Here is a 27,149-nt window from a genome sequence, read left to right on the forward strand (position 1 = left end):
TGGACTGACCAAAGCCTTGTGAGTTGATTTGGTAGATGGAAACTGAAAAGAAGCTTGTTGTGTGGGTGTCTGTGTATATGTATATATATATATGTATATATATATATACAGGTATAAGTTAGAGGTGCTTAAAACCTCTAAGGGATAGATATGTCCAAAGGCACTTCTGGTAATTACCTCAGTAGGTATATTCCTTGGTAAAAGGTATATGGCAGCAGGTAACCATAGTTTAATTTAAATAGACGAGAAGAAAATGGAAGAAAATAACAAAGAGAAGGGTGTCTTTTGCGCTAGTAAGCCATATTATTTCCACAGAAAAATCACAGGCAAATAGAAGACATGCCACTGAATAACCATGAGACCACAGGTCCAACTCTCTTACATTCTTCATCCACCTCACTATGGACTTAATGAACTGTGTACCCAACTATAATGTAAGACACCCGAATCTTTGATCTTCTCTTTTCCAATGTAACCATTGATCTTTCCCTCTTTTTCTCTCTACCTCTGAATTATTAATTTGACAAAATGGATCATTATAATAAATGTCAGGGAATAGCTATTGCAGAATTTTGCCACATTACCAGAAGAAGATGTGTGTGTCAAGAATGTGTCAAGTGTTTGTAAGGTAGTAACCACACACACACATCACAAACTGTCATACAGTTTCCATCCCCCAAATCCTCTCTCAAGACTTTGGTCAACCCAGGCCTATAGTGGAAGACACCTGCCCAATGTTCCATTCAGTGGAACTGAACCCAGAATCTTGTGATTGTGAAGCAAACTTCTTATCACACTGAGAATTAGAAACATTTAAAAATAAAAAAAAAAGCTGTGAAACTCCAGATCCTGCAGGTTCTTGATTTAAGTTAATATTTCTCTGTGTCTTGTTTTGTCTGTCAGTTTATAAGGTCAAACATCAGACCTAAAGTTTGCTCCAAAGCCTTATTCAAACTGCTCACATCCTCCCCAAATCTATCTCCAAATTATTCACATAATAACAGTTTTGGATTTTAATAAAAGATAGGATAACATTCTCTTTATCCTACTTAATGTGGATATATTGTTGACAGCCACAGATCTAAGGTATTCATCTCAAGAAAGCATCTCATATTTATTTGTATGATGCGAAAATGTAAAGGAAAATATAAGATAAAAAAGTATCTTGCAGCAGTGATGGAATTGCTAAATGTAGATTTCTTATTTCTTTGTTACCCACAAGGGGCTAAACACAGAGGGGACGAACAAGGACAGACAAAGGGATTAAGTTGATTACATCGACCCCAGTGCATAACTGGTACTTAATTTATCGACCCTGAAAGGACGAAAGGCAAAGTCAACCTTGGTGGAATTTGAACTCAGGATGTAACGGCAGACAAAATACGGCTACGCATTTCACCCAGCATGCTAACGTTTCTGCCAGCTCACCGCCTTAAATCTAGATTTCTACATCTTTGCACATCATCTGCAGCAAACATCCACTATCACCTGCACATGCTGAGACAAGCATAACCTCCAATGATATAGAAAAACAGTGTGCAACAAGCAGCTGGTAGTCTGGGCAAAGATTCGTTATTAGTGACAGAAGCAGCATTCGTTCAGATTAGCAAACAGAAGGTTGTTCTGAACTAATGCTGCTTTCATCACTAATAACAAATTTCCAGATAGTATAGTTAAAAATTTGGAGTATCTTTCATACTACAGACATATTCTAAATCAGCATGACAATGTTGTTAAAACTTTTCTTTATTTCACCTGGCATTTGTCAGTTCCCACATGGCTCATGTAGACAGATAGCTTCCATTAATACAAAACGGTAGATTTATAGCCTAATATGTTATGTGTTTTTGATAGTGTTAAATGTTATTTAAATATGTGTAATACAAGTTTTAAAATTTTCTAAAAGGTAACATATAACTTGTAATATCTAAATAAAAAAGTATGTTTATCTTTGATTGAGAGAAAATATTTCTAATTTTATTGTTTCAAAGACTTCACTTACTGTTGGGAATTAATATTTAACTTTATTGGAGGTGTGAAGGAAAAAAAAAACATATTAGTGCTTAAAAAATGTAAATTTCTAGATTACAAGAAATAAGTACTGTGTATTGAGGAAAAAATTATTTTCAAACAACATTTTTCCCCAAACAGTAAAACATAAATGTAAATTCTGTTCCTGTAGAGAATTTCAAAAAGAGATACAACAGTAACTCTACATGATATTAGAATATTCCCAGAACACATTTAACAATGACTTAAAAATTGTTTATATTGTTTCTTAAAAGATTCACATGGGAAATGGCCAACTACAAGATATTATACAAGATTTATTTTACAGTTAATCCCTGGACATTGTCAACATATGTTACAAATATTACATAGAGAAAAAAAAATTATTTATTTAACAAGAAATCATTTGAGATATGTGTATGGTGTGAAATACTAAAGATATTTTCCTTCATAAAACTGCTAAAAATTATTTGAATTGCTTTCCAAATAAAAGTACACTTTCTATGTGAATTTCAATCTGAAATTGAATAATTGAAGCACACAGTGAAGAAAAAATAAATTAAGAAATGCAGATTCTCTACTCGTATAATATAAATTAAACATGAAAAAGAGAGGGAGACTTTACAATTTGAATGATGTATACAATGTATTATTTGGTTTCAAATATAATTTATAGTAATATGGTACTTTGTATGTCTCAGTAGAAATGAATATTAAAATCTTTAAAATGTACATAATTTTATGTAAACTTAAAATTTCAAAACTTAATTTTTTTCATTTTGTTTTTATGTTTTTTTAAATGATAAAAATTATTCTGATTTATATCAGGATGGAATATTTGTTATTCTAGAATATAGTAATGAGATGAATAGAAATGGGATCGAACATCGCAAGTGTTATCATATATGAACAGCGAAATTTGGGTATATATGTGTGTGTGTGTGCAAACACATATATACAACAAATATATAAAGTATACATTTGTATAAACATATATATACACACACACTCATACACATGGGGCAAATTCCATCTGACTTACACACGCATGGAAAAGTGGACATTGAAATGGTGTGTGTGTGTGTGTGTGTGTGTGCAGACAGGCAGATTGAGAGATAATGAAAGTATATGGCTTAGTAGTTAGAGTGTTAGCCTCATAACTATGAGTTCAATTCCTGGACCAGGCAGTGATTTGTGCTCTTGAACAAGAATATGTTGTTCTTTCCTACTCAGTAGAAATTAAGGAACTGTCAAGTTCTGGCATAACCATTTCTACCCTTCCCCCTCCCCAGCTATCATATCCTTGATATTCTTCTGGGTCAAGGGTGGGAGGGAAAAGGTGATCTCAATATCTGCTCACAACTAAATAGGCTCCAAATACAATTACCAGAAATGTGACACATGCTACCAAGTCATGCCTGCTTGCAAGTGAAGGTTATTCTGCTCTCTCTCCCTCTCTCTCTCCCTCTCTCTCTCCCCCTCTCTCTCTCTCTCTCTCTATATATATATATATATATATATATAATATATATACACACACACACACATCTATATGAATGCTGATTTGCCCATTTCTAAATGTAGCTGCTTTGTAGTTAAGCAGTTTTCCCTTCCCAAAACCATCATCCTTCCAAATTGAGTGCCACTGCATGGCACTTGGGCAGGTGTGTCTTCTGCTGTCTTCTAAATTATGTATCAAACTAAGAACCGGGTTCAGTGTCGTTGACTAAAACCATTGGTGGTGCTGCCACCTGGCTATAGTTCAGTGACTGAAAGATAAAAATAAAATAAGTACATACGAAGGTGGATTGAAAATGTCATAGGCTGACTATGAAGAAGTGATGGTAGAGCTGTGAAATTTGGCACACAAAATTTATTGTGTAAGTTACGACTATCTCAAAACAGCTGTCGGGATAAGATTTTACATAAGTCTTCTGCTCTTTGTCTTTAGTCTGTAATCGGTATTTAGCTTTCCATGCACGTGTGATGGCTGCAATTTGATTTTAAGCAATACCCCGCCCTCCCTGATAATTCTCTTAATTATAAATAGTAAAAATAGGTCTTTTCAGTCCTGCAAAAAACCAACACTTTTTTTACACAGATTTGGCAATGATGGGTGCCTCTTGAAACAGGTGTTCAGCAAGCTTACTATCCATCCTTACATATTCCTTCATTCAATTATGGAAATTTCCATTGAGTGTTCTGCCTTTCTCAGATACATCCAGCCATTGTATGTAACACATAGAGATGTTAAAAGTCATGTGAATCTTGCACTTGAAACTTTTTGAAGTGAGGACAGGCCTTGCATGGAGGAGCAATCCCACTTTCTAAACAATGAATGCATTGACCTAAAAAACTAGTCTACATCATTGAATGCAAACAAAGTTACTGGCGTTATATAATACTTTTCCTTGTCTTAGAAAAATGTCTAAACAAAGACCATGGTCCCTCACTCTCAGCTATCAGATGACCGTTGACTGCTGAACATATCCATTCTTTTTCATCCAGAAAGATGTCCAACAAAGACCATCTTCCTTACCAAGTAAGTTAGATACAGTTGCTAGCTTAATTGCTGAAGGCCTGATCATGCAACAGGTTGTACTCGGTTACATGCTGTCAGAAGCATACATACATACATATGTAATGATAAAACATGACTAGTGCTGTTGTATTCCTGGTGAATTCATCAAATATAGATTGAGTGGTAAATACATAAATGGAGGGAGGGAGGGAAGAGAAGGAGGAGGAGGAGATATGATTCAGGAATATCATTCAATTTGGATAATTGCTGAAAAATGGTTGCAAGATGATGGGAGAGAGTATTAGGTGTATAGAACTAAGAATACTTCCAAGAAAGTGATTTTGTATATCTCACAATACTGGTCTCCATAGATGCCAAATAACTGATATTTATGAAGAGATGCTGTTTTGTGGACTAATCAAATCTATGTTAATATCATAAATTAGGGACCATGACCAACTTTTAGCTTCTTGTGGGAAATGATCTCACAAGTTCTGAAATGCCTGAGATCACAAGTAATGTATTCACCTTGCTTCATTTTGAAGACAGTGAAGAATTCTTTAATGTAAGAGGGAAAAAACTCTCGTCCCTTCCTCTTTCATTGATTCTTGTTCTGTAACAGAACCGTAACAGGACAGAGCTTCTGACTTAAAAAAACATTAATTTACAGGATTAACCTTTTAGCATTCAGACACTCTGTCAAATGTGATGCTTAGGTATTCCCATTGCTTTCAATTAATCATGCATTATCTCAGATTTCAATGATGTGCGTTTGTCATCTTTAGAAAGACATTGTTGGGTAGGTGTGAGAGGCCAGATTTGGCCAATATGAACATAAAGCTGGTAGAATATTTGAGCCAGATTTGGTTGGATTAAAGGCAAAAGGGTTAACTATGATTTAGACGCTGGTTCTAGTTGCATTTGTGTTCTTTTCCATTGTTGTTGCTTTCAGCAAAGACATTCAAACCATGATTTTTCTAATTCTCTTTCCAGATGTAGGACAGCAAAATCTACCAGATTTTCAGCTAAGACTGTGCATTTCCTGTTACACTTGGCTGCTATTACTAGCAATCTGGGAGAACACATAGAAGCCTTCTCATTAGCTCATTACCCTTCTATTGATCTATCGATGTTTGTATTGATGATGAACATCAGCAGTATCTTCATCTTCATCAACAGCAATAAATCTTCAAGAACAAAATCTTTCTTTATATTTGTTTTTAGTTTTATTTTGGTTTTGTTTTTGGTTTTTGTGAGGGTTTTTTTTTCTTATTTTATTTGGAAGGAGATAAAATTTATTACATATTGAATCAAACATTAATTCTCTTCAAAAACAAGTTTCTGCCTGAAGCAGGAGACTTCTTTTCTTCCTCAGAGCAACAAATCTTGTCACACTTGAAAGATTTCTCATAGAAACAGATTTCCTTTTTCTCAACGTCTCTGCATTTGCATCACCCTCAGAGTTCCATTGTGTACACTTAGCTTTCTTTTCCTGTCTATTGTCCTTTTTGTCCTTTTACCCAAGAGATATAACCTTTAAAAAAAATATTTCCATCTTCAGTCAACAGTTACGCAAATAGTCTCTGCATTCAACTGTTTTCCTTCAATTCCTGCTTCTTGAATATTACCCATTCTACAGACAAATATATTGAAACCCAGTCTTTAATGAATTCAACTTGTCAGATGTTTGTTCCGTACAGACTTGGAAACGATTGTGAGTCTTAGTTAACTCCATTAAAACAGCCGAAATCATGAGACATCATTCTTGTTACATCCTTTTACAACTTACAATTTTAGAATTCTGCCAACACCAAATGGTTTAATAGGAAATTTTCTTAAGAGTAAGAATTAAAGATATAAATTCAAAACTTAGGAATCTATAGCTTACTGATATCAGTTATTGATGTTCTCATATTTGTATTCACAAAAATGGGATCGTTATAAAAAAGAAAAAAAAAATTAGGGTGTACTTTTTAAAATTTCTTGTTTTAAGGGTGTTCGTCATGTATGCTAGTTCCTTGCCAAATTCCTTGTCAGCATTTAATGCCATCTTTATGTTAACAACAACACCTTATCAAAACCATCACAACTAGAAGACATGGAGGTTCTCTAAGTTTTGATCACTGACATAGAGGAGGAAGTAGACACCATGATATTTGACTTTCCCAAAGCACTTGTTAAAGTAAATCATTGAATCTTTTGTCTGTAATTACGGACGTAAACAGTGGAAAGGATGAAAGAAATTTATTATCCAGCAGAGAACAGAAATTACTGTTAGATCTATTTTTTCAGAAGCTCCAACCATCAAAACCAAATTATCCTAAGGAACTATCTAAAACCCTTTGTTCTAGTTAAAGAACTTGGATAAATTCTTCAATTCTAACTCTAGCCTATTTGCCATTTATTCAAACATCAGCACTCTGATACACGTAAAAGCTGTAGTTTAGAATATCCAAACTGTTTCAATTCTTCCAGTCTACAGTTTTGGTTGAAGTATTTACTTGTCAACTCTATTTAACCTGTCCCCTGTTTTATACACCGACCCCTAGAAGAATTCAAACTTGGAACATTTAATCCTTAACAAATATGACATGGTGGCTAGGATATCTTTCGTCAATTTTGGAGCATCTTTAAACTTGTTTTCAGCCAAATGTTAATAGATGAAATTTGCTCCAGGCTTACTGGTTGATTTTTTTAATCTATATTATATATTTATATATGTATGTATATATAAATACTTATATATTTGACTGATTTATCTGTGTTTCATTGTGGCTCTTCATGTGTGACAAAACAGTCTGATTCGAAAGCAAATATCATTTCCATTTTCATGACACACTTTTGACATTGATGCATGTCTTCTGATTACAAAATGTTGATGTTGTTTGTTTCAATTTTTTACATTGTAATCTTCAAGATTGTTCAGTTTCCTGTGTAAAACCTTCTGCAAATACATTAGGTGTTATAAATGCAATTCTTTCTTTACTTTCCGTTCTTTAAACCTGCTGGGGCATGTGTCATTCTGTCTGGTGAGAAATCCAGATGGTATAATGTTAATCTTGAATACAGCTCTGATGTTATTTTTGTCTCCAGATTTTTTGTCTTTTCTTAGCAGGTCTCTTGCAAAAGAGACAGTAAGCAGAGGATTATTATAGATCGTATGCTTATGAAAGTATAAAGCTTTCAGGTAAATGTGAAAATTACTTGCTTCTTTCTCAAGATATATATATATACACACACACACACACACATGTATATATATATTGTTTTGTCGTTCTGTATTTAATGGTGAAGGTGATTTATCACTAATGATGAAGACGTTTTGATTTATTCCTTAATACTGTGTTAGAGGTGAGACTCATAATTGGGTAGAGGACATGGATTTACCACTTATGATGACACCTTTCCTCACATTTCTGTTTATTGCAATAATATGGGAATGAATAGCAGTTCATATATTGCTGTATTCCTTCAAAGAGAATTGTGTAAAATTATAAAAAATCTTTTGTCAAACCAAGTCTGCCTTCCATCATCTGATAAATGTAATTTAGTATTTGTTTTATATTTTAGTAAACTGTTTACTTGCATTGGGTGCACACACACACACACACACACACACACACACACATTGCATCCAAGTCAACAATGTCCTAAAATATATCAATTATTCTGCTGAATTACATTGAGCTCTCTCTATTTCTTGTGGTCTGCTTCATTCACAACAAGCAATACTAAGACTTTGTATCAGTGTGTGTGTGTGAATGAAAAATAACTTTTATGGTAGAGTACAGAAAAAAGTATATTAATAATAATGAATTAGCAGCACAAGTATTCTTAAATGTAAATATTTTATATTATTTCATTTTATTTCATTTTATTGCAAATTTTGGAAACTTTCTTTACCTGTACAATATATAAATAAAATAAGGAACAATTCCTTCATTTCTTCTCACAAACTTTATTATTACCTATATAAGGTAAATGAAAATAGATTAGTTTCTGGTGCCCATATCAAATAAGGGATCATATGCTTTGGCTGTTTTCCTGTCTCATAGGGAATTCAATAGAAGTAGGGCCTCTTTGTTAGTCACATAGATTATAACCTTAAGTAATGTATTCAAAATGGAGGTCAAAATATGTTAATTTTTTTAAATATTTATAACAGTTGGCAAATAACAGGTAATGTGTGTAGCCACTTTAACATGGCTGTCCATTCAAACAAACTTGACTGTGATTTTTTAACCCCAAGAGGACATCTCTTTAAGCTGGTTAACAATGCACAACTGCATCCAAGATATTGCAATCTCTCTAAGAGATCAATGCAAGTAATGTTTGTAGCCTTTGCAGTAAAGTCCATTTCAATGGACAGCCATGTTCAAGGGGCTACAGACATTAATTATTAGTACAACTACTGCGTTGATTTCCTAGAAAGATTTTAGAACTAGTATTTTTGCTTGTTGCAAAATCAACGACTGTACATTGCTTGAAATTATATATATTGCAAGCTACTGCCATTTCTAGCAGACGAGGTATCCAGTACTGAAGAAAGGCAGAAATAGCCCAAAACCAGGCTGGTCTGTGGTCCCGTCACTAGAAGGTGGCAGTGGTTTCCTCCTCTGCTTGCAATATCTTGGGTACAGCTGTGCATCATTAACCAGTGAGAGGTGATGTCCTCTTGGGATTAAAAAATTGCAGTGAAGTCCTTTCAAATGGACAGCCATGTTCAAGTAGCCTTGAACATCACTTGTTAGTACAACTACTGTTAGATGTTAGAACCAGCATTTTTACTTAGTAAATAGCTTTATAGGAATGATCACAGTTCTTTTGTTTTCTGTTAGATTCTGACTTAATTTGGAATTGTTGGAGGTTATATTTAAATACTTATAATTTTCAATGTCTTACAGACTCATCCAATATAAATGAAGTCTCCAATTACTGTGTTGATATCATGTAGGGTTAGAAAACTACTCTTTTTTTTTTTTGTTATAATGTTGGAAATCACTTCGATAAGAATCACTGGCATTTATGTTTGTCTATTAGATATAAGTTTTCAGTTTTATCAGAAAGGATAAAGACATTGTTATCAATTCTTTTCAATTTTAGTTCTTTCCGAAATAGGTTTATATGGTTTAAGAAATCGATGTTCTTGATAATTTTAAACTGGTTTTTGTTTTCTTTTAATGGTTATAGTAGTATGCTCAGTGGTGGTCATTATTGGTTTTAAATCAAAATTACTTGGTCCAGTCTTTATCTCTGAGATCTTTCTCTTTTTAATAAAGGAGACATATTAGACAGAATCCTCTACAGAGCAGTGCATTGCAGTTTACACAGATACATATATATTTATGTATATATGAGTGTATGTTTGTGTGTGCGTGTGTGTGTGTGTGCATGCGTGTGTGTGTGTGAGGGGCATGCACCCATCTATAAGAATCAGGATAACAGACCCATACCTATTATATGCTTTATACAGCCAACTACTTTTGTGTGGTTGATTGAAGTTATCACAGTGCTGGAAGAAATAATGGATAATGCTTCAAGGTTTTGAACAGCACTCAGTGTCATAAGCTATCAAGTGATTTGACCCATGATATCTACTGCCATTCATCATATCTAACATATCAGGACGATCTTCCTTAGAGTTCTTGCAAAAGAAGAGGCATAGATGGAAGTACATTCAAATAAATTGAATTTTTCATTTAGATTTTGTGTGCCGAGCCAATGATGTGATGTGGTTCTATAAGAGAGCAGTTATAGTGCTTGACGGCTTTCTAAATATTGGTCGACTGTCTGAAATGCTTGTCTTTTTTTGTTCCTTCATTTGTAAATAATAATAATGATAACAATGATATATACATTGCATATTGATTATATATAATAAATATATCAATACATATGTATTGTATGCATATAGTTTGTTGTGCGTACATATATATACTATACGTATACACTCACATGCACACACACATGTATACATAATGTATGTGCCTTTTAGCTTCTGTGTGTGTACATGTATATATATATATATATATATATATATATATGTATGTATATGTATATATATATAGGTATGGCAGAACAAATAGGAGAAATAAAATTCCCTTCATAAGTATGTATATAGCATTTTATTACTTTTGATCAACAGAAAGTTAGCAAGATGACTCACGGGTCGAGAGTTCCAAGCATACTATTTATCACAAGTGTGATACACAGCTCTCAGCTCTGAAATGGTTTTTGACATTCCACTGATTTAAAAATGATAGAATTTTTATTGTTTTTGATATGTGTATGTGTAGGTAGGCAGGCAGGTAGACAGACAGACAGATCAATCAAATAGGGTTACTTCAATACAGGGATAAACAAGACCTTCCACACAAGGATATGTTCAATGCATTTAAATGTAAAATATTTTATAGAAGGTATTTTATAGCAATTCTACAGAATTTTCAGATCTGTTGGGTTGTAACTAAATGGAATTTAATCATGGAGCAAGAGAAATTTACTGCTGAGTGTTTGTTATAAACTGATTGGAAAATATTCTGAGATATAACACAAACATATGTGTGTATAGATGAGCTACAAGATTAACCAAAGCTGCAGGAATGTGTAAATGGATTCACTGAAAAATGTTCTATAGAAGTGGTGACAGTAGTAATTTACATTTGGAAACTTTAAGTGAATTAAAAATATCTCAATGTATCTTCCAACAATTCCAAAATCAGTTAAAGACTTCCAGAAGACAAATGAACTGAGGTAATTCCTCTAGATGTATTTTAGGAGTATTCAAAACCAAATGATATTATATAAAAAATAATTTGATCATTATACAGAGCACATGTCTTCAGGTGAGTATTTGTTAACGTTCTTAATTTCAAACCATTCCTGATAGGGTAGGCACACTTATATTGAAGCCTGTTATAGCCAACTTTATCCTTCCTTTATTCAAACATTATGTGCAGGACTGTAGTTGTCTAATGCCTCCTTTCTATAAAATTGCTTGAGTTCAGTTTTGATGAAGCAAATCTATCAAGCAGTTCTAGCATTGACCATCCTCTTTTTTTAACTATTCAGACACAGTGCACCTAGAACTGTAATGTGTTTTTCATTATGTTACATGAGAGATTGTGATTTGAAGGTAGATTGTGGCAGAGATTTGTCTGTTATTTCATGTTGAAATCTTGTTGATGTTGTTTAATTCCAGTTCAGCGATGATTGAGTAGACCTAATATTGAAGGTTTCCCATCAATAGCTATACTGTCTTTTTGTATATCTGAGACTATATTTTCCAGAAGATTTAGCTGCCACTTCTAGGATGTTGGCTCAAATCGACCTTGTTTGAGAGTATTGTAAGATGAAAAAAAATTGTACTGGATGGGATGGAATTTGACATGTCATTGCCCTTCTAAAAGGGCTACAAATTCTACTGTCCTTGGAGTGCCAAAAGCCTAAGGTTGAAATTGGTCCATAAATACACTGATGATGATAATGGTATTTGTCAGGAGGAAGGGACTGTGTCCATGGACATTGCAGGCCCTCTGTGATTGGTCAGAGTGATGCAGATGAATAAAAATGTGAGTGGAAAGGAAATCCCAGATGGATGATATTATGGTGTGAGTAGGGTATAAGAATTGGGGAATGGATTAGGGCAGAACTCAACAAGGAAGTCAGAGAAGGAGAGACATATGTATTGGATGGGCTTGGATGCAAGTAGTAAACAACATACTAGTTCTTCTGAAGGGATAGAAAAAGCAGGGAGAGGGGAAAAGAGACAGCAGGTGTATTGGTGTGTGTTGGTGAGTGTGTATTGAAGCTGAATAGCTTTGTTTTGGATGTGATCTACCATCTTCTTGTGTTTAGCAGCAGCAATTAAAATTCAAAAGCAGTATTCTATAGAGGACCTCTCTTAATAGAGCTTTACTAATTTTATAGTTAATTGCCTAGAAATTTAAGATATCAAACTCTAATATCCGAAGTCTGTAGCTCTCAATTTCTGAAATTAGCAAAAATAAATGTTAAAACCTATGGAAATTTCTGTTGTAACAACCATTTCTTTGTGTCGTTTTGCAACCTTACTCTTCTCTTTTATATGGAATGAGACAAATATTTATTTCTTACATTGGCCTACAATCATAGATATTGATTATAGAAACTACCAATTATATCCATCCAGTACTCTGCTGGTATTTAATTTGAAAACACTGAAAATGAGGAAACTCAAAGTTGATTTTAACACAAAATGTTAAAAGTAACAAAATATAAGACATTTTGTTCCTAAACTTCCAATGTTCAGCTAATTCTGCAAAATCTCTGACAATGATACAAATATTGGTTTCAAATTTTAGCACATGGCCAGTAATATCGGGGAAGGGGTAAATCAATTACATCAACTCCAGTACGCAACTGGTATTTAATTTATTGACCCCAAAAAGATGAAAGGTAAAGTCAGCCTCAGCAGAATTTGTACTTAGAATGTAAAGACAGATGAACGTTTTTGCCCAACACCCAAATGATTCTGCCAAAGAACAAGCCAAACATTGCCAAATGACAATAATCATTTGAAAAAAATTCCATTCAACTGGGTTTTTTTTTAATCCACCACTGAATGAAGGCCTTAATTAGCCACTGCCAGCTAATTTATGTTGATTATAGGTTTATGTTACCAAACTGGTCGATTGCAAACTTGATGAGATGATACTGTGTTCCAGTGCATTAGTTCCTGGCTATAAGCACTGGAGCAGAACCCCAAATGCAATGAGTCAGCAAGGCATCTCCCCCGACACCAATAGAATTCTGTCAATCCACTGCTCTGCACCGTTACTTTAGTTATCGACTCTTTCCCACCTCTTTGCAAAAAAAGACAAAAATGGTAGTGCTAGGTGAACCTAGCTGCAGAATGATTTACACTCAAAGCACAGAAGGCTTGACAAATCATTTCAAGGGGTTCTCTGCAACACTAATGAATGATATAGCCGTCAACATGACACTGACAGCCATCATTTGCATACTGGGATAGGGGTGGGTGTCATGCTTCCTGATGTTATTGTTTGTATTAATGTGTAACCATGGCAACCTGTGACGAACATACAACAACCAATCAATCTAATAATAAATGAAAAAGTAAGAGTTTAAGGAAATAAGGGGTGGTTTGCATCTAAATTAGAAATTGAAGAACTTGAAACGTCAGGACACTCTTCTTCTCATGACTCCGAAACTTTGCCAAATTTATGGGTTTCTCTAATCTAACAATATCCAAGTTTTCTCCAGCAATGAAACGAAAATGTTTGAGAATATCAGCTTGCTACACACACCAAAACATTGAATGTTCAAAACGTTTCAGGCATGTTTTGATTTTTATATTAAAGTCAATCCAGATTATAAATTATCAACTGTTCTTCTTCTTTTTTCTCATTTTGTAGATTTCCTTGATTTATTTTTTCCTCTTTTATTTTATGTAATAAAATATTATTTACATAATAAGAAGCCGGGATACTCTCTGTGCTTTGGTTTATATCAATTAACTTCCATTTAGCATCCAAAGTGTGTTGATGATTTCCTGTTATAAACACTGTCCTCTGACCAGCATATTAAATGAGAAAATAAGGATGTGGATTTAAAACCAGCACTAATTTTAAATTCAGAAATGAAGATCTAATTATAAGATGATTTTGTGGAGGGTTTTGGTTTTTATTCATTTTTTTTAAATATGGAAGCTTTGAAATTACAAAGCTTGTTAAATAAAGTGGAAAATTAAAATATTGACTTTAATCATGTTTAAAATTGATATTTTAGAATTTCTAAATATAAAATGAACATTTCCTACCCCATTTTTTTAATATGGAAAATGCTAATACTAAAATTAATGATGAAGAAAATATTAAAAGTATGGCAGATTTGTTAAAAGATAATTTAAACGAAGATATCTCCATTTCTTTCATTGTCATAATATTTGTGTGGCAAGCATCACTGAACATCAGAAAACTCTCATTGTATCAAACGAATGAGTTGGATTTCGGTCCCAGATGAAGTGTACTCGCATCACTTAGTTTTAAATTGTTTCCCCTTTTTAGCTCTATCATAATAAGTACAGTGAGGGTTGTGGGGTTAAGAAGCTCACTTTGTGACCATGTGGTTCACATGCTTGTTCCACGTAGTACTTTGAGCCACTGTCTTTTACTATACAGCCCAAGCAGATCAATACTTTGTGAGAGAATTTGGTAGACAGAACTTGGTTGCAAGTTTGTCACATAGATGTGTGTGTATACATATATATATATATATATATATATATATATATATATATTATATATGTGTGGTGTGTGTGTGTGTGTATATATATGTATATATATATACATATATATACATATATAATATATATATATATATATATATATACATATATATACATATATATATATATATATATATATATATATATATATACATATATATACATATATATACATATATACATATATATACATATATATACATATATATATATATATACATATATATATATATATAATATATATATATATATATAGCATATATATTATATATATATATATATGTATATATATATATATATATGTATAATATATATATATATATATATATATTATATATATATATATATATATATATATATATTATATATATGTATATGTATATATATGTATATGTATATATATATGTATATATATATATATACATATATATCATCATCATCATCATTTAGCGTCCGTTTCCATGCTAGCATGGGTTGGACGGTTCAACTGGGGTCTGGGGAGCCCGAAGGCTGCACCAGGCCAGTCAGATCTGGCAGTGTTTCTACAGCTGGATGCCCTTCCTAACGCCAACCACTCCGAGAGTGTTGGGTGATTTTATGTGCCACCGACACAGGTGCCAGACGAGGCTGGCGAACGGCCACGCTCGGATGGTGTTTTTATGTGCCACCGACACAGGTGCCAGACGAGGCTGGCAGACGGCCACGCTCGGATGGTGTTTTTATGTGCCACCGACACAGGTGCCAGATGAGGCTGGCGGACGGCCACGATCGGATGGTGTTTGTTACGTCCCCAAAGCACGGAGGCCAGTCTATGCGGTACTGGCTACGGCCACGTTCGGATGATTTTCTTGTGTGCCACCGGCACTGGTACCACAAAGATACAAATTCCATTGATGTTCATCTATTTTGATTTGTTTTGATTTGATTTTCACTTGCCTCAACAGGTCTTCACAAGTGTCACAAGAAGGAAGGTATGCACAGGTGGACTGACTACGTCCAGGTAGGGGCCACGGGTTATGGCCTGACTAGTCTTGCCGGGTCTTCGGATGGTGTTTTTATGTGCCCCGACACAGGTGCCAGATGAGGCTGGCGAACGGCCACGATCGGATGGTGTTTGTTACGTGCCCACAGCACGGAGCCAGTCGATGCGGTACTGGCTACGGCCACGTTCGGATGGTTTTCTTGTGTGCCACCGGCACTGGTACCACAAAGATACAAATTCCATTGATGTTCATCTATTTTGATTTGATTTGATTTGATTTGATTTTCACTTGCCTCAACAGGTCTTCACAAGTGTCACAGGAAGGAAGGAAGGTATGCACAGGTGGACTGACTACGTCCCAAGTAGGGGCCACGGGTTATGGCCTGACTAGTCTTGCCGGGTCTTCGGTTGGTGTTTTTATGTGCCACCGACACAGGTGCCAGATGAGGCTGGCGGACGGCCACGATCGGATGGTGTTTGTTATGTGCCCACGTCACAGAGGCCAGTCGATGCGGTACTGGCTACGGCCACGTTCGGATGGTTTTCTTGTGTGCCAACGGTACTGGTACCACAAAGATACAAATTCCATTGATGTTCATCTATTTTGATTTGGTTTGATTTGATTTGATTTGATTTTCACTTGCCTCAACAGGTCTACACAAGTGTCACACACTTGCCTCAACAGGTCTTCACAAGGTCATAAGTAGGTGTCACACACTTGCCTCAACAGGTCTTCACAAGTGTCATAAGTAGGAAGGTATGCACAGGTGGACTGACTACGTCGCCGGGTCTTCGGATGGTGTTTTTATGTGCCACCGACACAGGTGCCAGATGAGGCTGGCGAACGGCCACGATCAGATGGTGTTTGTTGTGCCCACAGCACGGAGGCCAGTCGATGCGGTACTGGCTACGGCCACGTTCGGATGGTTTTCTTGTGTGCCACCGGTACTGGAAACCCAAAGATACAAATTCCATTGATGTTCATCTATTTTGATTTGTTTTGATTTTCACTTGCCTCAACAGGTCTTCACAAGTGTCACACACTTGCCTCAACAGGTCTCCACAAGTGTCACACACTTGCCTCTGCCTCAACAGGTCTTCACAAGTGTCCACACACTTGCCTCAACAGGTCTTCACAAGTGTCATAAGAGGGAAGGTATGCACAGGTGGACTGACTACGTCGCCGGGTCTTCGGATGGTGTCTTTATGTGCCACCGACACAGGTGCCAGATGAGGCTGGCGAACGGCCACGATCGGATGGTGTTTGTTGTGCCCACAGCACGGAGGCCAGTCGATGCGGTACTGGCTACGGCCACGTTTGGGTGGTTTCTTGTGTGCCACCGGCACTGGTACCACAAAGAATACAATTCCACTGATGTTCATCTATTTTGATTTGTTTTGATTTGATTTTCACTTGCCTCAACAGGTCTTCATAAGTGTCACAAGAAGGAAGGTATGCACAGGAGGACTGACTATGTCCCAGGTAGGGGCCACGGGTTATGGCCTGACTAGTCTTGCCGGGTCTTCTCACGCACAGCATACTTCCATAGGTCTCGGTCTCTAGACATTTTCTTAGTGAGACCTAAAGTTCGAAGGTCGTGCTTCACCACCTCGTCCCAGGTTTTCCTGGGTCTACCTCTTCCACAGGTTCCCTCAACTGCTAGGGGTAGCACTTTTGCACACAACTATCTTCAGCCATTCTCATCACATGACCATACCAGCGCAAACGTCTCTCTTGCACACCACAACTGACGCTTCTTAGGTTCAACTTTTCTCTCAAGGAACTTACACTCTGACGATTATGAACACTGACATTACACATCCATCGGAGCATACTGGCTTCATTCTTGCGAGCTTACGCATATCCTCAGTAGTCACGGCCCATGTTTCACTACCATGTAGCATGGCTGTACGTACACATGCATCATACAGTCTGCCTTTTACTCTGAGCGAGAGGCCTTTTGTCACCAGCAGGGGTAAGAGCTCTCTAAACTTTGCCCAGGCTATTCTTACTCTAGCAGTTACACTTTCAGCACACCCACCCCCCGCTACTGACTTGGTCTCCTAGGTAGCGGAAGCTATCAACTACTTCTAGTTTGTCTCCCTGGAACGTGGCAGAAGTTGGTCTCTGCACATTTCCAGTGTTTATTGCTCCTGAGCATTTGCCACAGACATATATATATATATACATATATATACATATATATATATATATATATACATAATATATATTATATATATACATATATATATATATATATATACTATATATATATATATATATATATATATTACATATATATATATAATATACATATATATATATATATTATATATATATATATATATATATATATATATATATATCACGGAGTGGTTGATGTTAGGAAGGGCATCCAGCTGTAGAAACACTGCCAGATCAGACTGGGCCTGGTGCAGCCTTCTGCCTTCCCAGACCCCAGTTGAACCATCCAACCCATGCTACCATGGAAAGCAGACGTTAAATGATGATGATGATGATATATATTGATAAAAACGGTAAGACAACAAAAGAAAGAAAGAGACCTTGATATTATGTGAATAGAGGCATTTATCTGTAAATGTAATATGTGACAATTATTTGGTAGCCATGATAACACTCCAAGTTTCGGATGCCAAGGTGGAAATCCACGCCACCATCTCTTCAGTTATCCAGCCATCGGAAAAATGCTATGAAAAAGGAGAAGAATGGAATCAATAACACAATCATTTTTCATAGCATTTTTCCGATGGCCGGATAACCGAAGAGATGGCGGCATGGATTTCCACCTCGGCACCCGAAACTTAGAGTTTTATCATGGCTACCAAATAATTGTCGCATATTACATTTACATATATTATATATATATATATATATATATATATATATATATATATATACACATGAATGTATAACTCAGAAGGAAAGTGTTCAGAGATCGTCAACATCAGCATTATGCTGTCGCAGTGTTTAGCATTGAATAGTGACAAATAGTGACTAACATCTCTGTGCATGCACACACACAGACATACTAATACACACAACGAAACTGAGTGGCTTCATCATCACTTCCATTATTGGTTCATCGTACCTTTGGAATTTTTGAAAAAGCACTGGTTTTAGTAATTCTTTAAAGATGATGTTAAATTAAATGGTCTCTCATAGTCGATATTTCCTTGAAGTTTCTCCAGTATCATCTCATCTCAGAATGTAGCGTTACTGATTCCATCCTTCCCAATGCAAGCATCTTTTTATATTTTTATGCAAAAGAGTAACTGAAAGACATTTTAGGCTCCAGCATGGCCCGTTTCTTTTTAATGACTGCATAGTTTCCAGATCTCAAAGTTTATATGTAAATATTTCTCAATGATTTGATGTCTTGTATTCGTACACATTCAAATCTCTCAAAGAAATAACAGCAAGACTCAGGTAAGCCTCTGCTGTCCTGATGGAATTGAACACCATACGGAAAAGCTATTCCATTAGTTTTCCAACAAGACCCAGAGTGCATAAGTCTCTGGTCTCTTTGTATGGGGGCAAGTGCTTGACTCTTACATCTGCCATAGACCGAAGAGTCTAAGCATTTGAGCTTAAGCACTTCAGAAGTTTGCTACACATCCCACACAAAATGGAGCACAAAATGGACAGCTTTGTCAGGTAGTAAGTCAACAAATAAACTGGTTGACAGGAATCACTCTTTATGGAGGAAGTAAGGTGAAAGTTTGCCTGATATGGTCATGTATACCACCAAAACTCCCTGTCCAAAACCATTCTTCAGGGCAGAGTTGAGGGAGGGAGAAAGGAGGCAAGCAGAGAAAATCTGGTTTGACACCATCAAGGACTGAACAAGTCACAACACTGCAAACCAACTACACATGACAGAACAGAGACCAGTGGTGACAACTGACTACAAAAGCATCCATAGTAACACCCCAACGACTGGCAGCATCAGTTAAGGGGTTTTGAAGATGATTTGAACTCAGTTTTATATTTTAGTCTGTAATTTTCTATTTCAGTGTCATTGACCTTTTTATAAAATAAACAGCTATTTATAAATGGATTTATGTGTATAAATGTATGTATGTATGAATATGTTTATGTATGTATGTATGTAATGTATGTATGTATGTATGTATGTGTTTATGTATGTATGTGTGTATGTACATATTATGTATGTATGTACATATGTATGTATAATTCTATTGGATTAATGGCAAAGTCAATTTAAGGTTACATATGTTTTGATGAATTGCTAATCAGTTCATATTACATACAAGGGTTATGGACTATGAAATAAATTGCTGTTCAACAAAACATAACATAAAATCATCATCACCATTCCTTCATGAAAATTGTTGATAAATATCAACTTTAATGCTGCAAATATTATAACATTCCTATCTGGGATACATGCCTTGGATTTGCAGAGGACTCCATTTTTAATTTGCTATTGGATAATCATTCTTTAGCTGATTAAAAGGCGTCATTTTTACACCATGCTTTGAACACTTTGTTAGGCATTTTAGGCATTTTATTGCATGTAGCACTGATGAGGTCATCACCTGGATTATATACATAAATTCATTACACACATGCGTGTGCGCACACACACACACACAGCTATCAATGCTCTTATCTATTTCCCTACTGGTATATCTATTTTAGAAATAAGTTACCTGTTCGTTGCTGAAATATTTCTTAATATTATTTTTCTGTATATTCTCCAACTATTAGGTAAGATAGAAATATATTTAGAAGTGCATCTGAAAAAAGCTATCAAAAAATTTAAGTTCCACGAAATGCAGAATGAGATTGGTTTAAACTTTAATATGGGTTGCAGATAACAGGTTGTATGCCACAAGTCATGATAAACAATGGCAAAAATATAGAACTTTGGAATCAGGGAACTTAGATACAGTTTTTCTTCTAATGAATGATGTTAACCCAGTTCCTTAGCCTAGCAAGCATAATGCAAGATACAAAATTAGTTAATCACAAATTTTTTTTAATCATGTCTAACAAAATAAATAAAAAATATTTCGCTTTACTTTGTGAATAAAGTCAAAAACTTTATTAGGAACAGGTAATTATTTTAATCTCTAAATATGAATAATGATAAAATATTTGTTTATTTATTCAATATATGCAGCATTATATTAAGACTTTATATTTATTTTGTACTATACTAACATACTGTGGTGCCCCCTCTGCTTATCTCTACACTAAGGAATCAAATAGGATTGAATCAGAAGTGGTGTGAGATTGGGGGCAATGAGAGTTATCTTCTCTTTATTTCTATATACATGCGCTCATCAAACTTCCATGTAATTATCATCAAATTTAACTTTTTGCAGAACTGATATTTTTATATTTCCATACTTGAGTCTTTCTTCAATGTCTTTTATTAAAGCATGGTCTGGAGGATTACTTGAGATATAAGCATTTTGGGGATTATCTGCATTCATACTATACTTTGATATTTATCGTTTGCAATATGTTGCATATAATTTTGAATTATGTGCTTAAACATGAGTTAAATTACTTAATATTATCAGTCAAAACAATTGGCTAATCAATTGAAATTATACCCATAATGAAAAGAAAATTCATTAGTGTTAATGACAATTCTTTTCAAATGGGGAAAGGTAGAAAACTCCAAAATGTAAGTTGATTAAAAATTAAATGAAAACACGCAGTGGAGAGAAATTCTGAGACCTCCAGACATTTTGTTCTGAGAATCCATTGTTTAATTTTTTTAATATATAATGAATATTTTGAATATTAATTAATAAAATATCTATTTATCTTAGGAAGATATTTAACAGCAGAGATGTTCCCTTCTTATGTGTGACATTGATTTGCTTCACAATAAAAAGTGATACTTTGATGACATTCTAAAGCGGCAAGATGTTATTGGTGTTAATGTTCTCCTTTCCATTGAACAGCTAATTTGTACCCCTGAATTTTCTGTTCTCGGAATCTTGAATATCTATTTTGAGTTTTCACTAATTCATTCATATTGCTAATCAAGACCAGTGCTGCCCTCTTTGTTCCAAAGTTGTTAAAAAAAAAGTACAGTAATTTTTACTACTTTTTTGGACTATCACTTTAGTATTATCTGAAAGCTAAGCTTAACACTCCTCCAGAAATTGTACTCTGTACAGCTACTAATTTAATTTTAAAACAAAAATGTTCCTCACAGGTAAAATTTTTACTAACAAATTTGAAAGAAAACTCAAAAAATATCTAATTTAAACCTTTATGTCTACAAAAATATTTGCCTTCTTTGATCTTCTAAAAAGAATAGCAAAATCAGTAAGGTTTACTTTTCTACTTTCAGTACGGGGCAAGGAATTTAAAAACAACATTACCTCACCCATTGTCGATATACTGCATAGTCAGTTACCAGAATTTTATACCTTGTCTGGTGAGTGACACATATATATATAATATAATTATTTCTCAACCGCTCTCTCAGTGTCTCTTTAGTATATAAATGCATTTCCTTTTTTTTTATGTAAAGTATTCCAGATTCTTTCATACTTTTTTCTTAATTTATAAATTTTATTTGCATGTATTTATATCAATATATGTGTGTGTGTGTGTGTGTGTGTGTGTGTGTGTGTGTGTGTGTGTGTGTATGTGTGTGTGTGTGTTATCTGCATCATAAGAATTTGACAGTTCAAGAGAATGTGAAATAATTTGTTTTTAACTTCAGCTTCCACAGTTAAAAATGAATATATGTATACATACATGTGTGTATATTTTTCACCAATATATATCAACAAAAGTTACAAGGAAGACAGAAAAAAAAAACAACTGGCAAGAAAACAGGTGCTTTTCTAACAATGCCCCTTGTGATATTTGTTCTATACTTAGTTACAAATACTCCTTTCTCAAATTCACTATAAGAAATATGTTGAGCCAGTGACTGGCTCATTGAAAACCTGCTAACATTGAAATATTGTTCACAAATTTCAATATTATAGTAAAATGTACCAACTTACATAATTTTAGTGTGCAGGGTTAATAACAGCTCATACATTTGTATATCTCACCCCTCTGACTGTATTTTATGAGGTTTCCATGAAAAATGTATCATTAGTTGCTCTTTTTATCAGATGCCTGTAGGGAAAAGGACAGATTTATTTATCCTGCACACCAACTTTCGAACAGTTATCTTGTCATATCTAGAAATTTCTTTGCATGATATTACTTCAGATCAATAAGAAAGGAATAAGTTACTTATTATAAATCATTATGCATAAGTTGCTTTCACAGATGACTCCAAACTTTCTTTATCTTCTTATATCATATTGAACCACAGAGAATAAAATGTTAAAATCTATGTTTAGCTTGTGCTCTGGCATTTGTCGACTTTTTAGACTTCAAACCTCCTCCATAAATTATGGTTCAAGCAACTAAGATTTTTAATAATTTGGAAAATTCAATCTTCTTCAGAGGTTTTATTTCAGATTAAATATTAGACTAAAAGCATTTTTAAAAGATTGACAAATACAAAATAACAGGAGCATAAAGAAAAAGAAAAACAGGACAAAGAGTGTAAAAGTGGAATGAGTGAGGACAAAAGAATATTGAGGAGACATTTGTTTCATTTAAACAGAAATCTTTATTGAATATTCTGGGAAATTTGTTGGAAATGGCATCATAGATTTTTCATAAACTTTGCTGATGAAAAAAGGGTGCTTAGAAGTTAAATGTATGAAAAGTGTCAGTTTAGAGATTGAGAAATATTTGTGAAAGTTGAGTTATATAAGGAGTATTTCCATTGTAAATCTAAGAATAAGTTTATAGAATTGTGAGACTAATAACATATGCTTCCAAATGAAACATTAATTGAGTAGAAACTCTGCCAGATCAAGATTGGGGCCTGGTACAGCCATCTGGTTTGCCAGCCCTCAGTGAAAATCGGCCAACCCATGCTAGCATGGAAAGCGGATGTTAAACGATGATGATGATGATGAGAGCAGTAATAAGAAAATGAAATGGCAAAGGAATAAACGAATTATCTCATTTACTTCATTAGCTTACAGCTGTTGTTTCTGCTTTTAAGATGCAGTGGACCCAGAGTTGAGGGCCTGAGTAACAGAGCCTCAGAACAGAAACAGCTGTAAGCTAATGCAGTTCATAAGATGAGCCTTTATTCCTTTGTCATCTCATTTTCTTGATGATGATGATACATATATACATACACACACACACACACACACACACACATATATATATATATATATATATATAAAAGTCATGTCACTCTCAATTGCTATTAGTTGCTCTTGTTTGCTATTATAAACATGTAATGCAGTACAACCTGCTACATGGTTGGGTCGTTGGCAACTAAACTGGCAACCCCACCAAGCTTGCTTGGTGAGGATGCTGATAGTTGGACACCCTGCAGGACGAAAAATAAAGCCTGACTTAAAGAGCAGAGGAACTCATGAGCATTCAATGGCCATCCAACTGTGTGTGTGTATGTGTGTGTGTGATTCTTTTTTTGTTTTTTTTTCCCCTGATGTATTTAATTCCATATATTAGTGGGCAGATGGGACTCCTTAACCGTGATGAAGGCACCCCATCTAGGAGAGGGAAACTCTAATACAAAACCAGGTCTTTAGTTGCTGAGGGTCTCCTTAACAAGGTTGTACTATCAGCAAACTCTGACTCATAGGGTAGACTAGGTTCTCCAGCTCGTTTATAGCAGATCGTCTAGGAGATGGAAACCTCTGAAGAAAACGCCTGAGGTGTGTTGTTCTTGGTATTGTGGCACATGTGTGCACCATATTCTTGCTACCATCACTTCCAAAAAGTGTGGCTGGTTCTACACAAGCCTTCAACACTGAAATCAAATCATCTGTGGCTTTTCTGACAACTTACATTTATTCATTCAATATGGCATTGCTTCAACTTGAAAAAGCCACAAAGTCTTCTGGCAAGAGAGTGAAAATGGCAGGGGCAGGTAAAGGATATCACTGGAAGTCTCTGGCTGAATCTCTACAGTCAGCGACCATTGGGTGATGGTCGTCCCAGTACAGAACTTGTGAGTAACTGTGCTGTCCATGTCCTCCAGTGGTGACAAAGCAGATCTATTTAGACACAGCACTGCTTTTCCCAACAGTGGGAAGGGTGAGAAAAGGAGCCCCAAACATTGCTTACTCACCTTAAATTTGTCAGCTCGCTGCAGCTGTCTAGTTATTCAGTAATACAGTTGAAACTCGAAGAAATCTAAGAATATCAACCTTGGCTCTTGGAATGTGAACATTCTCCAAGACAGTCACTCAGCAGCAGAACATAAAACAGTACTGGTTGCCCTTGAACTAAAGAAATACATTGGAAGCGTCTTGCACAGTTAGAAGAAAATAAAAGTGGATATATATATATATTTTCTGGTGTGGAAGAAATGAAGACCACTTTGGTGTTGATTTTGCTATCAAAACAGAAATGGCTAGATCCCTTCTTTCTCTACCCAAAGGCATTTCTGATCGCATCATGGCACTAACGTTAGAACTTGATCACAATGCTTGTCAGTTGCTCTGCCCCAACCATGGTCAGCAGGAAAAGGATGAATTTTGCAGCCAACTCCATGATGTCATCTCCAGTTGTTACCATAGAGATAAACTTATCCTTATGGACGACTTTAACACTCATGTTGGAAATGACTATCAGGCATGGGAGAGGATGTACTTGGTTGTCATGGTGTAAGTTGAATGAACTCCCACAGTCTGCGTGTGCTCTCCATCTGCAGGGAATTCAGTCTAAGCATCACAAATGCCTTTTTCCAACAGTGAAATTTTTTGTAAGATGACATGGATGCATCCTAGATCTAAAGACTGGCATCTCATAGAACCATGTTATCAATAAGAAATGAGATACTAGGGACTTTACACGTTCCTTTCATAATACCTGCTATCTCTCTGACTGTTCTCTTCTCTGTAGCAGGCTACATTCCATCTGAAACGCACAAGGCTACAAAAGTCATCAGTGCCTAAGTCTATTAATGTTCTGCCTTTGGAAACTGTTGAAAAGCAGGCTGAGCTCTCTATCAAGTTGAATGGACACTGCAGTCAACACTTTTGATATCAATGATGACATAGAAACATCTTGGAAGTCTCTATGTGATGCAATGCACACTGCATCTGTAGAGATTCTTGGACTTCCTGTTCGTAAACATCAAGATTGGTTCAAAGATAGCAACACAGATGTCCAACAGTTGATAGATAAAATGCACATCTCTCACAGAACTTGGATAAATGATATGAGCTCATCCCGGAAACAGAATGCCTACAAGAAATGCAGAGGCCAGGTCCAACATGCTCTGAGACAGATGAAGGAGGCTTGGTGAACTCCAAGATACTGCAAACAAAAAGGATTCTAAAGCTTTTTATGATGACCTCAAGAAAGTGTTTGGTCCTCAAGAGCATGGTGTTACTCATTTTTTCATCGAATAGAGAGACACTCCTGACTGACAAATCTCACATCTTGAAATGATGGAAAGATCACTTTGAGGCCGTGTTGAACTCCACCTCAGTCACCAATGATGACGTCATAATGTCTGTTCCACAGCACACTCTAATAGACTGGAATTGTCTCCGGAGCCAACCTTTCTGGAAGTGGTAAACTCTATTAAACAGATCTCTTCTGGTAAAGCACCTGGCAGGGATGCTGTCCCTCCTGAAATTTACAAACATGGTGGACAGAAGCTTTTGAAGAAACTGCATGACCTCTTCATAGGCCATGTACCACAGAATTTCAGGGATGCCTCACTTCAACATCTGTATAAGAACAAAGGCAACAGAAGTGTCTGCGATAATCCTCATGGAATATGGCTTCTGTCTATTTTTGGTAAGATTCTTGCTCGACTCATTCTTGACAGGATCATCAAACATGTAGTAAATGATATCTACCCAGAATCACAGTGTGGATTTTGCTGTTTGTGGCACTATTGACATGATCTTTTCCCTCCCACAGGTCATGGAGAAGGTATGCGAGAAAACTCAAGAGCTGTTCTTGATATTTGTTGACCTTATTAAGGCCTTCAACGCTGTTAGCTGGCAAGCACTATGGAAAGTTCTGAAAAAGCTGAGTATACCTGACAAGATGTTAAATGTTATCATTATAACTTCTATAGCAGTTTTCTGCTGCATGAAAAGCCTTTTGTTTGACCGTCAGCATAAAGAAGGCAGAAGTAATCCACCAACCTTGCCCTTCTCCTAAACAAATTCGAGGTGTCAAGCAGAGGCCACTGGTTCACAATTTTCCTGACCCTCCTATACAGGTTGATGGGAAAAGCCTAAATCATGTGAAGTATTTT

The 27,149-nt window shown here is 35.4% G+C and overlaps 1 protein-coding gene across 1 annotated transcript in view; it reads left to right on the forward strand.

Moving 5' to 3' along the window:
• The window catches only part of LOC115217806, a 549,517-nt gene that overhangs the window by 158,487 nt on the left and 363,881 nt on the right, over window positions 1-27,149 (forward strand). Inside the window, exon 3 of the mRNA XM_029787489.2 lies at window positions 22,161-22,247. Within this exon, the coding sequence (XP_029643349.2) occupies window positions 22,161-22,247 (87 nt within the window). The remainder of the gene's footprint in view (window positions 1-22,160; window positions 22,248-27,149) is intronic.

Source organism: Octopus sinensis, linkage group LG12 (assembly GCF_006345805.1).
Source record: "Octopus sinensis linkage group LG12, ASM634580v1, whole genome shotgun sequence".
In the NCBI taxonomy this organism is placed as follows: Eukaryota; Metazoa; Mollusca; class Cephalopoda; order Octopoda; family Octopodidae; genus Octopus; species Octopus sinensis.